Source organism: Haliotis cracherodii, unplaced genomic scaffold (assembly GCF_022045235.1).
Source record: "Haliotis cracherodii isolate W230 unplaced genomic scaffold, xgHalCrac1.p SCAF_8, whole genome shotgun sequence".
Classification (NCBI taxonomy): domain Eukaryota; kingdom Metazoa; phylum Mollusca; class Gastropoda; order Lepetellida; family Haliotidae; genus Haliotis; species Haliotis cracherodii.
Window position 1 is genome coordinate 38,631,400 of NW_027266341.1, and position 15,129 is coordinate 38,646,528.

A 15,129-nucleotide genomic window follows, 5' to 3' on the forward strand; every position below is an offset into this window, starting at 1 on the left:
GATGCATCACGTAGTGAGATATTCATGCATGACCACATCATTATGTGTACGTTGAGATGCATCACGTAGTGAGATATTCAGGCATGACCACATCATCACATTGTACGTTGAGACACATCATGTAGTGAGATATTCATGCATGACCACATCATTACATGTACGTTGAGATGCATCATGTAGTGAGATATTCATGCATGACCACATCATTACGTGGACGTTGAGATGCATCACATAGTGAGATATTCATTCATGATCACATCATAACGTGTACTTTGAGATGCATCACGTAGTGATATATTCATGCATGACCACATCATTATGTGTACGTCGAGATGCATCACGTAGTGAGATATTCAGGCATGACCACATCATAACATTGTACCCATGAAGGTCTGGGGTAGAATAGGTCTTCAGCAACCCATGCTTGTAGTAAGGGGCGACTAACGTGATCAGGTGGTCAGGATCGCTGGCTTGGTTCATTCATGTAATCAAATCCCAATTGTGTAGATCGATGCTCATGATGCCAATCACTTAATTGTCTGGTCCAGACTCCATTATTTACAGACCGCCATCATATAGCGAGAATATTGCTGAGTGTGGAATTTCACAATAAACAAACAAATTATTATGTTGAGATGCATCACAAGTTGAAAGATACGACACACCAATCAACAATAAATAAATAATATTATTTAACGATACATCACCTATGGGTGGTGTAGGATCTTCAAAACAATCAAATGTTTACATATTTGTTTATTCATATGTGTATATTATTACATATTTACATTTTCTTGTAAAAAGGTGTGGAAACAATAATAGCACATCTTCAGTGATGGGATACATTCAGTATTTACAAGATCATATCACATTGGGAAACCATAATAAGTGTGTGAAACCTATGTTCGGTTCATGTTTAATCTAGGATTAAACTTGTTCAGTTGTTCAATATGTGTAATGTCATTTCCAACAGCTACATGGTTAGGCTAAAAAAAAATAAAAGTCTTGCTTCTCAGGCACCACACGCATCATCATAAAGTCTGCTGCACATTTTGGTTTTATTTCCATTTTCAAAAAAAATTACAAAAATCCTAATACTTGAAAACAATGCAATCCAATATAGCACACAGTTATTTCCCTTGACATGCGCACTGCTTTACTGCACATGTTGTCATGGTCGTGCGGCAATAAGAGTTTGTCTGCTTCTTTATGTAGGGAGGTCCTTTCCCAGGTTGATGGTACACAACTGTTTGTTTGGTTACATACTAGTTTGAGTAAGCAAAAAAAAAAAAAAAATCCACTACCCACCCACACTCTATTTTCAAAAGTCATTGCCTGAGAACCAATTCTTGTATTTTTTTAAGCCTTATTCAGAATCAGTGTCTGGTGCACCAACATCAACTGACAAAATGACATGGTCAACACACTGTCTTGATATTTTGTCTATCCACAGTTACGGACTGGACCATACATTCAATATCAATAGGGTATTCTTGTGTTAGCTGGTTAGCTCATTCAGGTCTTTCATTGGTATTCTTGAAATTGATTGCACACAACTCCAAGCACTCCATCATTATTGCACAGGTCAAAGAATCAGTGCGCACACAATTCTCAACTCCCTGGGGAGTATACAATCAAAGTTACCTGTAAGGAACTAGAAGGTTACCATTACATTAACATCTCATCCTACTGAGTACCCATTCACTCATGGGTGAACAGGGGCGTATTTCAAACAGTCACTTGCCCAAGGAGAAGCCCCGTGTGGGGCAGGACTGAAGCTGAAGAAACTATCAGGGACCAAGTTTCCAAGGACTCACTGTAACCAATGGTGCTTAAATTCACCTGATTTCTGAACTGTGTGCTTTACACAGGACCATGTACAACCACATTCAGTAACTTATTTCCCTCATTTGTGAATATGCAGTGACATTCCATTGATGACATAGCAAATACACCACGTAGCCAAGTTTCAAAGCAGTGACATTCCATTGATGACATACAGAGCAAATACGTCACAAAGAGATGCAGTGACATTGTTTAAGCATGTTAAAGGGTGTTGAAGCAATACTCCCATTCACTTTTGGTGTGAGCAACCTGTCCAAAACATGGGAACTAATTCACTTTTTAAATACACAATGCCATTTAGAAAGTGGTCAAATGTAACTAATGTTATATTTGGGATAACACTTTCTTAGTAAAGTACAGTTTCTAGTACTTTTGGGGGGGGTTTTGGTTTTTTTTGGATTGAGTCCCAAAAAAGTACTAGTAACCAAAAAAACAAAAAAAAAACCAAAAAGTACTAGAATCTGTACTTTACTAAGAAAGTGTTATCCCAAATATAACATTAGTTACATTTGACCACTTTCTAAATGGCATTGTGTATTCATAGCTTTCGGCCATGGGAGCCGTGCCAATTTACACTTGTCAGGGGGGTACTCAAAGCACGTGATCTAGACTACCAGTTGTCGGACTTTCATTTTTGTGGAAGGCTCGGTGGCTGAGTGGGTTAGATCGCTGACTTTGTGTGCTGGCGATTAGGTGCCTCACCCTGGCAGGTGTGGGTTCGAATCCCGCACGGGACTCAACCCCCCAAAACTACTAGAATCTGTACTTTACTAAGAAAGTGTTATCCCAAATATAACATTAGTTAAATTCACTTTTTGTTTGATACATGATGTTAATAATAGCTTATCAGATGCAGCACTTCATTTAGACTTTAAATATGTTGTTAAAGGACACCGAATACAAACCAGCTGCGAGACACAGTTGCGCAGTTAACACAAAATCATACCAGCAGACATTGTTTATCATGTGACAATCTTGCACCCGTGCTACAGCATCTTCCCAAGGCAAAGCCTAGTTTCTACCCTTGCCACATCAAAAAGATAGGTAGTGGTTAATAACTTTCGTATGAATATGTGAGTGAGTTGGGTTTAACGAGGCATTTAACATTATTCCAGTTATATCACGGCGTATCGGCTTTATGTGGGAAGAAAGCCCGAAGTGATGCAGGTCTCAGACGTTTACCACTTCGGTGAAACCCACGAGCATGGGTATGGTGCTGACAAACCTAGAAACATAATCGGGGCGAACCGGGATTCGAACCCACAATCATAGGTTTCTGGCATGCCCAAGGGACGCAACTCTGCACAGCGAATCGCAGCGCCTTAAACGACTGGGCCACCCGTGCCCCCTCGTACGAATATGTACCAATGAATTGATTTTAGCAGGCATTCTCTGACTGGACTATTGATATGTGCGATAGTCCAATCATATTTAGCACAGGAAAGTGTGTTTGATGTGGAAACAAGACTTTGATAAAAAGGCTAGTGGGTGCTCCTGCCTCGGGAAGATGGTGCAACAGGGATATGTATTATTGCGCATTGTTCAACCCTATGACATGGAATTAAATAATCCTTGAATTACAAATTATATTTTTGAACATTTTCTTTTTTGTACAGCATTTGAACCCCCGGAAGTTTTTAATTCATATCTAAATTAAATGTCAACATAAGTAATAAAATATACATGTATTTTAAAAAATATTAACTGTTAATGTTTAATCACAAAACCAACTAAAAGCAACTCACAATATGAACACCAAGTCATGAAGTATATATACAAGACATATGGTGGATGAGATCAATAATTAACAGTAATATCACAGACTTTGAGCAATGAATGATCTTCCTACAACTATATTTCAGAAAGGAAATCAATCGTTTCTAAAACACTTTCTCCCGAGTAATTATGCATATTACTGTACTAAGGTGTACACACTGACAGGAATCTAATATGTGCCTTTTATGATGTTGCCACATTGTTACCTTGTTTTTCATCAGTAAAGTACACATAAATCTGAAATTTATGATTCACTTGTCACATGAAAAGAGTTTGAGGGGTAATTCCATGTAAATCAAGTCTCGTTAATCTGACAATCGGCTTTATCCAACACTAACGATTGGAACCGATTAAATCAATGCTATTTAGACCCGTTAATCCGACAGTCTCGCGCACCGACTCCGACACACCTAATTTGCAACGAATTACCGAAATCAAACATTAATCAGTCTCGTTATTCCGACACAGTGATCAGCGTGCTCCGTGGTTATCTGCCCGCGAGTACACAGCCAGTGTTTTGATGCGAGACGAGTCGGCTGGTAGCTGCATATTACAAAGCTGCAGAGATAAACTTTGCTTAACAATAAGCAATTAATGCTTTAAAGAAAGAAAACAGGATTAATCACATGCTTAGATTACATCAATCTCAGATACAAGTTCTCACTATCGCCGAGGACATCACATTACAGGTCACGTCAGAAGAACCTTTCACGAACTATGACCGACCAATGTTGATACTTAATTTCGTTTATCTGACATACTCATTTATCCGACATAATCATATGCAACCAGCCATGTCGGATTAACGGGACTTGACTGTATGTGGAAATGGGAAACAAACAACATACTTCTCTTGGCCTTGTTCCTCAAACCAATCTTGATGCTATGACTTTGTAAGTCCAGATGTTAGATATTGGAGTCCACAGCGACATGACACGCCAGAGTGATTGACAACACCAAGCACTTGTAAACATGGCAAGCAATGGAAACAATATTATACAATTTCAAAGGTGGGATAGATTAGTCCACAGTATGCTAATTTGCATGAGTACTGAAATAATTGTACATGGACAATATCTTGGTTGATTTGTGTAGAAACACCACACATTCATGCATGATTTTGTATTTTGACATTAAAGCACATCGTATTGATGGAATGAGAAAACAACATGGTGACAGATGAGGATGAGGAGGATTGTGAGGTCTTACTTCTGGACAAGGCACTCTACCTCCTTCAGACTTTGTATTTTGACTGATAGTATCTCATACATTCTGGCTATTTAAGGAAAATATCTAGACTCTTGCTATTGATATTTGCCTACAAATCCTTCATATTTCTTCATAATTCATCACTACTAGATAAAGTATTATCCAGGCAATCTTGATCCACTGATTTACCTTTATAATTACAATGAAGATAGCAGTTTCCAGGGTATACAAAAACACTGCATTCTGAAAGTCAACCCATAATTTACATATCACTGATACTGTCTGTACCCGCTTGACCACACTTGATTTCATTAGTACTCTGGGTATCGGTTAGCTTGGAATATTTTGAATATCAAATTGAATTCATGGCATTTGACATGATAAAATAGGTACCTTGAGTTGAAACAAATGGGGTTTTTTTCACAACTTTCATATCCATATTAACATTTAGTTTCAATACATGTACATTGTAATATAAGGTGTTTGCAGCGTTTTATAAAGTGTCATGTCGACTTCACAAATACACATTGCTACACATTTTCTGTCCTTCCTGTATCCGGTCCAGTAGGAGGATGACTTCCTGTTAGTGAAATGTCTTTATCAATGGAAATATCCACCTCTTCATCCTTTGTGTTTTGTGTTTGTTGTAACTGTGGTCCCTCTTGTGGGGCACCCGCCACCTGATCTGAAGCAGGAATGTCATCACTGACTGCATCCTCACCGGACAAATCTACTAAAGGGGGATCACTCTGTACAGCTATTCCCGACTCAGTCACTGGATGCACTGTCACAGTCTCTGTCTCAACTTTCCCTTTCACACTCTTGCCGACTTTGTTTAAGCTGGACATGGACCCAGCTGCAGCAAGACTTTGGTCCTGGTAATCTCTACAAGCAGCTGCCTCAACACTCGTGCTGAAGTCAACATAATTGTTCATACTGGCTGTCGCTGATTGATTCACAAAGGAATCATGGGTCTGGTCCACTGACGACCCATCCCAGTCAGTGGCAACAGATTCGATGAAGTCATCACTGACGACTATAGGAGGTGTGTTAAGTTTGGTCCCGCTTGTTGCATCATTAATTGATGTGGCGGAGTTACTGGGGCCGTTTAGTAGTGGCGTCCTCTCCCCACGTTTATCATCTTTCCTCCTCACCAATCTCCTCGTTAAGCCTTTTCCTGGTAAGTGAAGAATAAACATATAATATAATGGCTGCAGACAAAAATATCGATGTCTGCTAAAAGAAATGGAAGTCCATGATGCTAATGTTGGAGGCTCCAGCTAGGTTTCTTCCTGGCCCTCATTAGGACTTAACGTGTGAAACTTTGATCATCAATTAATGAAGCCTTTTTACATCAATCGCCTGTTAACTCCATTCTATGATGAAAGTAGAATTATCTATTTTCAACAGAGCAAAAACTTGCAGAAGCTAGACCTTTTTTAAAACTTGGTTTTCAAATCCAGACAAAAAATGTGTGAAAGAAATTGTTAAAAATGAAAAGCAGTGGGGTTGTTTTATCTAACGTCCTCATGCACCCCCCCCTGCCCCCCTCCTCGAGCTTTTGCAAACAATGTGTCCCCATCCCCCACACCCAAATAATATCTGCCCAGAAGGAACATTTGCATTTCATGTTAGGAATCACATTCTTCTCTTTCAACAGTACAGAAGCATGGATGGTAAGATTGATGCAGTGGAACTGACCAACGTAGCGCGCGTGTTCGATGACATCGTCCCTGACGTCACGCACATCCCACATGGATAGAAAGGAGGAACAGCAGTTACTCTGGTCGGCCTCCTCGTCCATGTACGGTTTGTGTGAGAAGGAGAAGTAGTGAGCCACTGCGGCAAAAAACATCTCGATGCAGATACAGAAATCCTGAAACAAAGTAAAACCAACAAGCATGAAATACTCATATCCCCGCCAATATTATGTCCGGTTGTGTGCAAGACAAGAAACATTGTACAATTTTCAAGATCTGCTCCGGAAACAAGCATTACCACCATTTTCAGTCAAAGTCAAATTTGTTGCTATGAAAACTAAAAAAAACATTTTTCAAAAATCCCAAACTATCAAAAGGTACCAGTTCACCAATAGACCTGTGTATGTGCCAAGTTTGGTTAAGATATCTCTCATGGTTTTTGAGTTCTGCTCTGGAAACAAAATGTGATGGACAGACAGCACCCATTTCACTTCGTGGCGGGGATAATAAGTTCTCTAGATAATCTGGTCAACATTTTAAGCCTCAATCAACATGTCACTGCCAGGGACTTCTGGTACATAATTTCTTTACACACCACAATTGATGGAACTGTTGTTGGCATAAAAAAAACATTATCACTAAATACAAGTAAAAACATTTTTTTCATGTTTACAGAATTATTTCTATTTCATAAAATGGTCATCCCTGTCAGTAGCCACCTGTAATCCCGTTGCTTCCTCCTTTACTGAATTGTAGAACAACCATGGCCCATTCTGTGGAATAACTCCAAGCTTAGCCAGAGCTGCTATCACCACGGACTGCCTGTAACAAGACCAACAGTGACATTACAACCCATTGTTACTCACAATCATCAGAATCAAAACACCTACCAGAATACCAGCATAAAAACTAACATTTTTAGTCCCACTAGTCCTTATAATGATAACATATAGCAAAACCCTAAAAAAGCCAAATTTCTACTTGTCCTTATGATGCCTTAACTATTGGGCAGTTTGGCAAGGACTAGAGGACTAGTGCCAACTTCTAAAGGTGAAGACCATCCTCCATCTTGTCCTGAGTTGATATCATCCCTGACGTAATTGCGGAATCAAATCAAGAATAAAACATATCATTGCATTGTTTAAATTTACCAAGTTTAACCTTTGTGCATCAGTAGCTATTTACAACTGCCTGCTCAGGACACACTCAACCATGATTACCTTCACTCATTCCCATACTCTACATCTTCTCCTCCATCACATCCACAACTCAACATCTGATACTCTCTTCTACTCATCTCCAACTCAACTAATGATGTAAACAAACATGTTCGACAAGGAACACAGTAATCACAGCTTTCAAGAGCTTCGATACCATAGCCCTTAGTGCTGTATATCCTTCCTGAATAACCGACCCGTGAATATCCGGGCTAGATTACGTCTTCGCAACCCATGCCTGCCGTAAAAGGCGACTAAGCTTGTAGTAAGAGGCGATTAATGGGATCGGGTGGTCGGGCTCACTGAGTTGGTTGAAGCATGTCATCGATTCTAAATGTGTGGATCGATGCTCATGATGTCGATCACTGGATTGTCTGGTCCAGACTTGATTATTTACAGACCGCCGTTATATAGCTGGAATATTGCTGAGTGCGGAGTAAAACAACAAACCAACCAATCAAATCCTGAATAACCTATCATTTATCATTAGGGATAAGCTTGTCTGAACTGAAAGCTTGCCAGGGAATGATTGATACTAGTCTAAGATTTTCTGTTTATCTCTGTATACAGGTGGTGTATTAAGCAGCTACATCCCTCGAAGTTTGTGATTTCTGATAGTCTGAGAGTTTACATTAAGCTGCCTTTCCCTGATTTCACAATAGATAATAAACAGATGACATTTACCAAAAGGATAAGAAGACCACAGCCTTGACACACAGGAACTTGGGTAGGGGCTTGATTGGAGCTAGTTCTTCCTTGGCAGATTTGTAGAACAGGATCAGGCAATACATGGCCCACTAAAAAATACAAAACTGCTATTTGGATTTCCTGGACTTCTTGTTGCTAAGACAGCTAAACTATACCTTTCTTTCATCTCCTGGTTCGTAACAATTGTTCATTGCCTTATTTAAACTATTCATTCACATTATCGTAATAAGATGACAAAATAACAACACAGATGAGATACTAGTGAACTGTTCTTCTCCTGAATCCACATGGGGAATCCCCATAGTCAATATTAATAAACATTCACATGAACTTCATTTACCATAAGCCAAAACACTCCAAAAATCTCTGCCCTGTGTGAATCCTTATTAAGAGAACACATACTTACATAGACTAATACTTAGTCAATGAAAACATTTCTTTAAAATGAACTTTCCTCTTTTGCTATGGAATCAAGGAAACTAGACTTGGTTTAGTTTGATCTAGATTTGCCTAGGCTTTTAGTAAAATAAAATAGCTATAACTATATAAAATCCACAGTCGCAGGACTAATACTTACAATCTGTGAGATGTTGTTGACAATGACAAGATAGGACCAGGCAGTGGTGAAGTTGAAGTCCCCTTCATCATACTTTCCACCGAGTTCACACAGTCTGCACAAGGAAATAACTTCATCACATTCCTTGTCAAAACATATACACAGCCTTAGAAAATAAAAATTAAGACTAGTCCAGAGGATTAGTGGAAACTTATTTCACTAGGCGTAAAGTCTCTGTAGCTAGTCTGCTCAAACTAGACGGACATGTTTACCATGTTTACCATGTTTACAGTTTCTATCAGTATCTTTCAGTTCCAATTTGTAGCAGAATTGAAGCCTTGAGAAGTGGTTCAGAATAATAGCTCTCAAATACTCCTGGTCAATGAGGACTACCATCATAGAATTTTCACTTGTCCTCATCACAATATAGTAGCCTGGACTTGCAGGCTAGCATGAATTTTAAAGGCTGAAAACAAATATCCTATACACAAGTATACATACATATGTTGATTTTATTAAATTTCGATTAAATTAACATTTTGGTTTCTTGTTTGTATCACAAAGCACCCATGTTGTAGCTGGGCACATTCTTGTGTTGTTGTAGTGACGTATACATGTACCCACAAAGAACCCATGTTGTAGCTGGGCACATTCTTGTGTTGTTGTAGTGACGAATACATGTACCCACAAAGCACCCATGTTGTAGCTGGGCACATTCTTGTGTTGTTGTAGTGACGAATACATGTACCCACAAAGCACCCATGTTGTAGCTGGGCACATTCTTGTGTTGTTGTAGTGACGAATACATGTACCCACAAAGCACCCATGTTGTAGCTGGGCACATTCTTGTGTTGTTGTAGTGACGTATACATGTACCCACAAAGCACCCATGTTGTAGCTGGGCAGAGTCTTGTGTTGTTGAAGTGACGTATACATGTACCCACAAAGCACCCATGTTGTAGCTGGGCACATTCTTGTGTTGTTGTAGTGACGTATACATGTACCCACAAAGCACCCATGTTGTAGCTGGGCACATTCTTGTGTTGTTGTAGTGACGTATACATGTACCCACAAAGCACCCATGTTGTAGCTGGGCAGAGTCTTGTGTTGTTGTAGTGACGTATACATGTACCCACAAAGCACCCATGTTCTAGCTGGGCACATTCTTGTGTTGTTGTAGTGACATATACATGTACCCACAAAGCACCCATGTTGTAGCTGGGCACATTCTTGTGTTCCTGTAGTGACATATACATGTACCCACAAAGCACCCATGTTGTAGCTGGGCACATTCTTGTGTTCCTGTAGTGACATATACATGTACCCACAAAGCACCCATGTTCTAGCTGGGCACATTCTTGTGTTCCTGTAGTGACATATACATGTACCCACAAAGCACCCATGTTCTAGCTGGGCACATTCTTGTGTTGTTGTAGTGACATATACATGTACCCACAAAGCACCCATGTTCTAGCTGGGCACATTCTTGTGTTGTTGTAGTGACGTATACATGTACCCACAAAGCACCCATGATGTAGCTGGGCACATTCTTGTGTTGTTGTAGTGACATATACATGTACCCACAAAGCACCCATGTTGTAGCTGGGCACATTCTTGTGTTGTTGTAGTGACGTATACATGTACCCACAAAGCACCCATGTTGTAGCTGGGCAGAGTCTTGTGTTGTTGAAGTGACGTATACATGTACCCACAAAGCACCCATGTTGTAGCTGGGCACATTCTTGTGTTGTTGTAGTGACGTATACATGTACCCACAAAGCACCCATGTTGTAGCTGGGCACATTCTTGTGTTGTTGTAGTGACGTATACATGTACCCACAAAGCACCCATGTTGTAGCTGGGCACATTCTTGTGTTGTTGTAGTGACATATACATGTACCCACAAAGCACCCATGTTCTAGCTGGGCACATTCTTGTGTTGTTGTAGTGACGTATACATGTACCCACAAAGCACCCATGTTGTAGCTGGGCACATTCTTGTGTTGTTGTAGTGACATATACATGTACCCACAAAGCACCCATGTTGTAGCTGGGCACATTCTTGTGTTGTTGTAGTGACGAATACATGTACCCACAAAGCACCCATGTTGTAGCTGGGCACATTCTTGTGTTGTTGTAGTGACGTATACATGTACCCACAAAGCACCCATGTTGTAGCTGGGCACATTCTTGTGTTGTTGTAGTGACGTATACATGTACCCACAAAGCACCCATGTTGTAGCTGGGCACATTCTTGTGTTGTTGTAGTGACGAATACATGTACCCACAAAGCACCCATGTTGTAGCTGGGCACATTCTTGTGTTGTTGTAGTGACGAATACATGTACCCACAAAGCACCCATGTTGTAGCTGGGCACATTCTTGTGTTGTTGTAGTGACGTATACATGTACCCACAAAGCACCCATGTTGTAGCTGGGCACATTCTTGTGTTGTTGTAGTGACATATACATGTACCCACAAAGCACCCATGTTGTAGCTGGGCAGAGTCTTGTGTTGTTGAAGTGACGTATACATGTACCCACAAAGCACCCATGTTGTAGCTAGGCACATTCTTGTGTTGTTGTAGTGACATATACATGTACCCACAAAGCACCCATGTTGTAGCTGGGCACATTCTTGTGTTGTTGTAGTGACATATACATGTACCCACAAAGCACCCATGTTGTAGCTGGGCAGAGTCTTGTGTTGTTGAAGTGACGTATACATGTACCCACAAAGCACCCATGTTGTAGCTGGGCACATTCTTGTGTTGTTGTAGTGACATATACATGTACCCACAAAGCACCCATGTTGTAGCTGGGCACATGCTTGTGATGTTGAAGTGACGTATACATGTACCCACAAAGCACCCATGTTCTAGCTGGGCACATTCTTGTGTTGTTGTAGTGACATATACATGTACCCACAAAGCACCCATGTTGTAGCTGGGCACATTCTTGTGTTCCTGTAGTGACATATACATGTACCCACAAAGCACCCATGTTGTAGCTGGGCACATTCTTGTGTTGTTGAAGTGACGTATACATGTACCCACAAAGCACCCATGTTCTAGCTGGGCACATTCTTGTGTTGTTGAAGTGACGTATACATGTACCCACAAAGCACCCATGTTCTAGCTGGGCACATTCTTGTGTTGTTGTAGTGACGAATACATGTACCCACAAAGCACCCATGTTGTAGCTGGGCACATTCTTGTGTTGTTGTAGTGACGTATACATGTACCCACAAAGCACCCATGTTGTAGCTGGGCACATTCTTGTGTTGTTGTAGTGACGTATGTATACATGTACTCACAAAGCAATAACTGTTGTAGCCGGTCTCACTATTGTGTACTGCAGCACCCCATGCTTACATCTCTGCAGAAACAATCTGTTGAAGATAAAGAATCTTTTATTTCATACACAGCTACCACCACAGCCTTTGACTTATCATTACTGCAGTTCCAACTGTGACATCCCTACTGGTGTATAAAGGCTTATCCAAGGGACCTAGGGCCTGCTAATTTTCTGAACAACAGTCCTCCTCTTAAACATGTTTCATAAAATATAATAGGAATTACAATTGGAATTGCCATGATTACTGAAATCAGTACTTAACCATGTTAAGTAGAAATCTTGCACTTCTAAGAACTGGAAAGATTGACAAAGTAGTCATTCCCCAGATAGGGCACCTAATGGATCATCAGGGAAAAGACATTTAACTTAGCAGAGCACCACTCTTTTTCACTGCAGAGAAGCGTGTCACTTGGGCACTATCTTGTCCCCGAAGCTAATGTTATACAAGGTCTTTACAGCCACATGTTGTACTATTGAGAACATGCAAATTGTATGGAAAACATCCGCAAAGATAGTAATAATTGTGGATATTATGGCATACAACAGACAGGAAGCAAATTGCAGATTTGATATATTGGCTCGCCGACATGATCTGATCGGATGAATCTGAAGGAACCGTCACTGCTGTACTTACTTGCCCATCGGCCATGGTGGGAGAAGACAGAATGGGATCATGTGTTTGACCTGGGCCTTATTCTCCAGTTCAATATCCAGATGTGGATGTTCTTGATGAAGGTAGTTCATGAGGTAGCGCATGAAGTTGTAGATGACATATGCCTCGTAGCATTCTCGCACTGTGTCAAGGTAAATAGCAGCCCTTGGGAATCTGAGAGCTAACCACTGAAATTAAAAAAATAAATATTTTATTAATGATTTAATGAGCATTGATATTTTACAAAAGCGCCTGTAATCACAACAATTAATCTAAATTCTAGCAACCAAAATAAAGTTTATCAAAGTTTAACAAATTATAATCACAACAAACATACCAGCAACCATAATAAAGTTTATAAAATAATTGACCAGTACTGGCTGTTCCAATTAACATTTAAAAAATGAGATAGGGCACATCTGGAATATCGTTAATGAGGAGAATTGTGATACCTGCCCATTATAACTAATATCCTAGATTTGAGGTCGTCAATGTCAGTAACCCAAAACATAGTATCATGTAGATTATCTTTCTTCATATTGGCAATATTATGGATAACAACTTTATGAGAAAAATGAAAGGATAAATTGTTTGTTTATTTGTTTGCTGCTTGACACCTCACTCAGCAATATTTCAGCTATATGACAGCAGAGACCAGCGACCTGTAAATAATTGAGTCTGGACCAAACATTCCAGTGATTGATATTGTGAGCAACTATCCACATTGTTGGGGTACATTGACATGCAATCAACCAAATCAAGGATCTTACCACCCAATCAAGCAAGTCACATCTTATAGTTATAACCAGCATAGGTTGCTGGCAATCTATTATTACCGAAATCACCATGGGTTAGACAGATGGATGTCGAACAATGTGCCATGTCATAAGTTCAAGTGACCCAATACAAAAAAAATACACTCACAGCATTAAGAGCATAAATTGGAACCATCCACAAAATTCTGAAAAAAAAAGAAATGTACCAGTCATTCACATTCATAATCAAGTTAAGAATAATTAATACTTTCATAATGTAAAAATATATCTAAATACACAGTCTTGGTCTTAACTTTTCCGTATAATATCAGTGTTTGAAGTTAATAGACCACTTGGGTACTTTAAGTTTGCGCCTATAGTTTTTTTAAATATCAACTAAAAGAACCCCCACTCCCCCAATTTTAAACTTTTAAAGTTTAATGACAGACACCTTGACTTCCATACTCAACTTTGAATTTTGAAAATAGGTCCAAGCTGTTTTCTATCATGAAACAAACATTTATAAACAATATTGATGATGTAAACTCTATGACAGATATCCAAATAACACAACTTAAGAGGGAATTCTTAGGACCTATTAAGTGGAAAGATTTAAAATGGACAGGTGTGACCTTCTGTCCATGACCTAATCTCCAAGCAAGGGGAACCTTTCCATACACTACTTTCCTGAGATTGAAAACACTGAACTAATATTTCAAACGTACTTGAGCAAATAGTAACAAGGAAACTGACAGTGACTTTATCCATGTTTTGCAAGAGTGACTATGAGCAATGATGATTAGCGTAATTCTGTAGATCCAACAGTAACATAGAACTTAACAATCGTGACAATTCAAAGCAGCAGAAAAATGAGACATACCTTATAATGTTTCTCTGCAACAGTGGTTGTGTATAATATACCAGGTGTTGTACAATTCCCCACAAAGAAATTGGCAGAGACATCATAACAAAGAGTCCACCCACAAACCAGGCTTGAACGTGAACCTCCTTTTTCCTCTTGTTTAATTCCCATATGCATAAAGGCAATGCTATTGTCAATAACAGTATGTAGACAAGCATAACCAAAGGCCGGATCCATCGCCTCCATCGATTAAAACAATCCATGGTGCTTCTTCAACTCGGAAAACCCACCGCTTCACGTTAAATCTTATTATTTCGAATAGCAGCCGACATTTTGCTGTCATGTGATCGCACCTGCGCAAATTTGCAACATCCGGTTCCAATAAACTACTGTATGGTAAACTTATTGCATTAATATATGTTTTGTGTTCTTTTTTCCATCGATATCAATTGATTCTGTTCACATTGCAGAATACATAAATATGTACTGTTC

General features: G+C 39.6%; 1 protein-coding gene across 1 annotated transcript; it reads right to left on the reverse strand.

The window, feature by feature from the left end:
- Positions 1 to 2,257: 2,257 nt before the first annotated feature.
- On the reverse strand, positions 2,258 to 14,967 carry LOC139449632 (transmembrane protein 184C-like). Its single transcript, XM_071231110.1, has 9 exons — positions 14,656 to 14,967; positions 13,945 to 13,981; positions 13,003 to 13,208; positions 12,328 to 12,402; positions 9,033 to 9,126; positions 8,432 to 8,544; positions 7,250 to 7,352; positions 6,532 to 6,706; positions 2,258 to 6,007 (listed from the first exon to the last, which is right to left on the reverse strand). The coding sequence occupies exons 1-9, from the start codon at positions 14,898 to 14,900 to the stop codon at positions 5,361 to 5,363; spliced, it is 1,695 nt and encodes a 564-aa protein (XP_071087211.1). The 5' UTR covers positions 14,901 to 14,967; the 3' UTR covers positions 2,258 to 5,360.
- Positions 14,968 to 15,129: the final 162 nt, after the last annotated feature.

What these genes read in the sequence shown, in the direction of transcription:
- LOC139449632 (XM_071231110.1), bottom strand. Translation starts at nt 14,900, where the DNA reads ATGGATTGTTTTAATCGATGGAGGCGATGGATCCGGCCTTTGGTTATG. An exon ending in CAATTTATGCTCTTAATGCT is followed by an intron (nt 13,209 to 13,944) that starts GTGAGTGTATTT and finishes TTTTAATTTCAG; the next exon opens with TGGTTAGCTCTCAGATTCCC. An exon ending in TCAACAACATCTCACAGATT is followed by an intron (nt 8,545 to 9,032) that starts GTAAGTATTAGT and finishes TGTATTTTTTAG; the next exon opens with TGGGCCATGTATTGCCTGAT.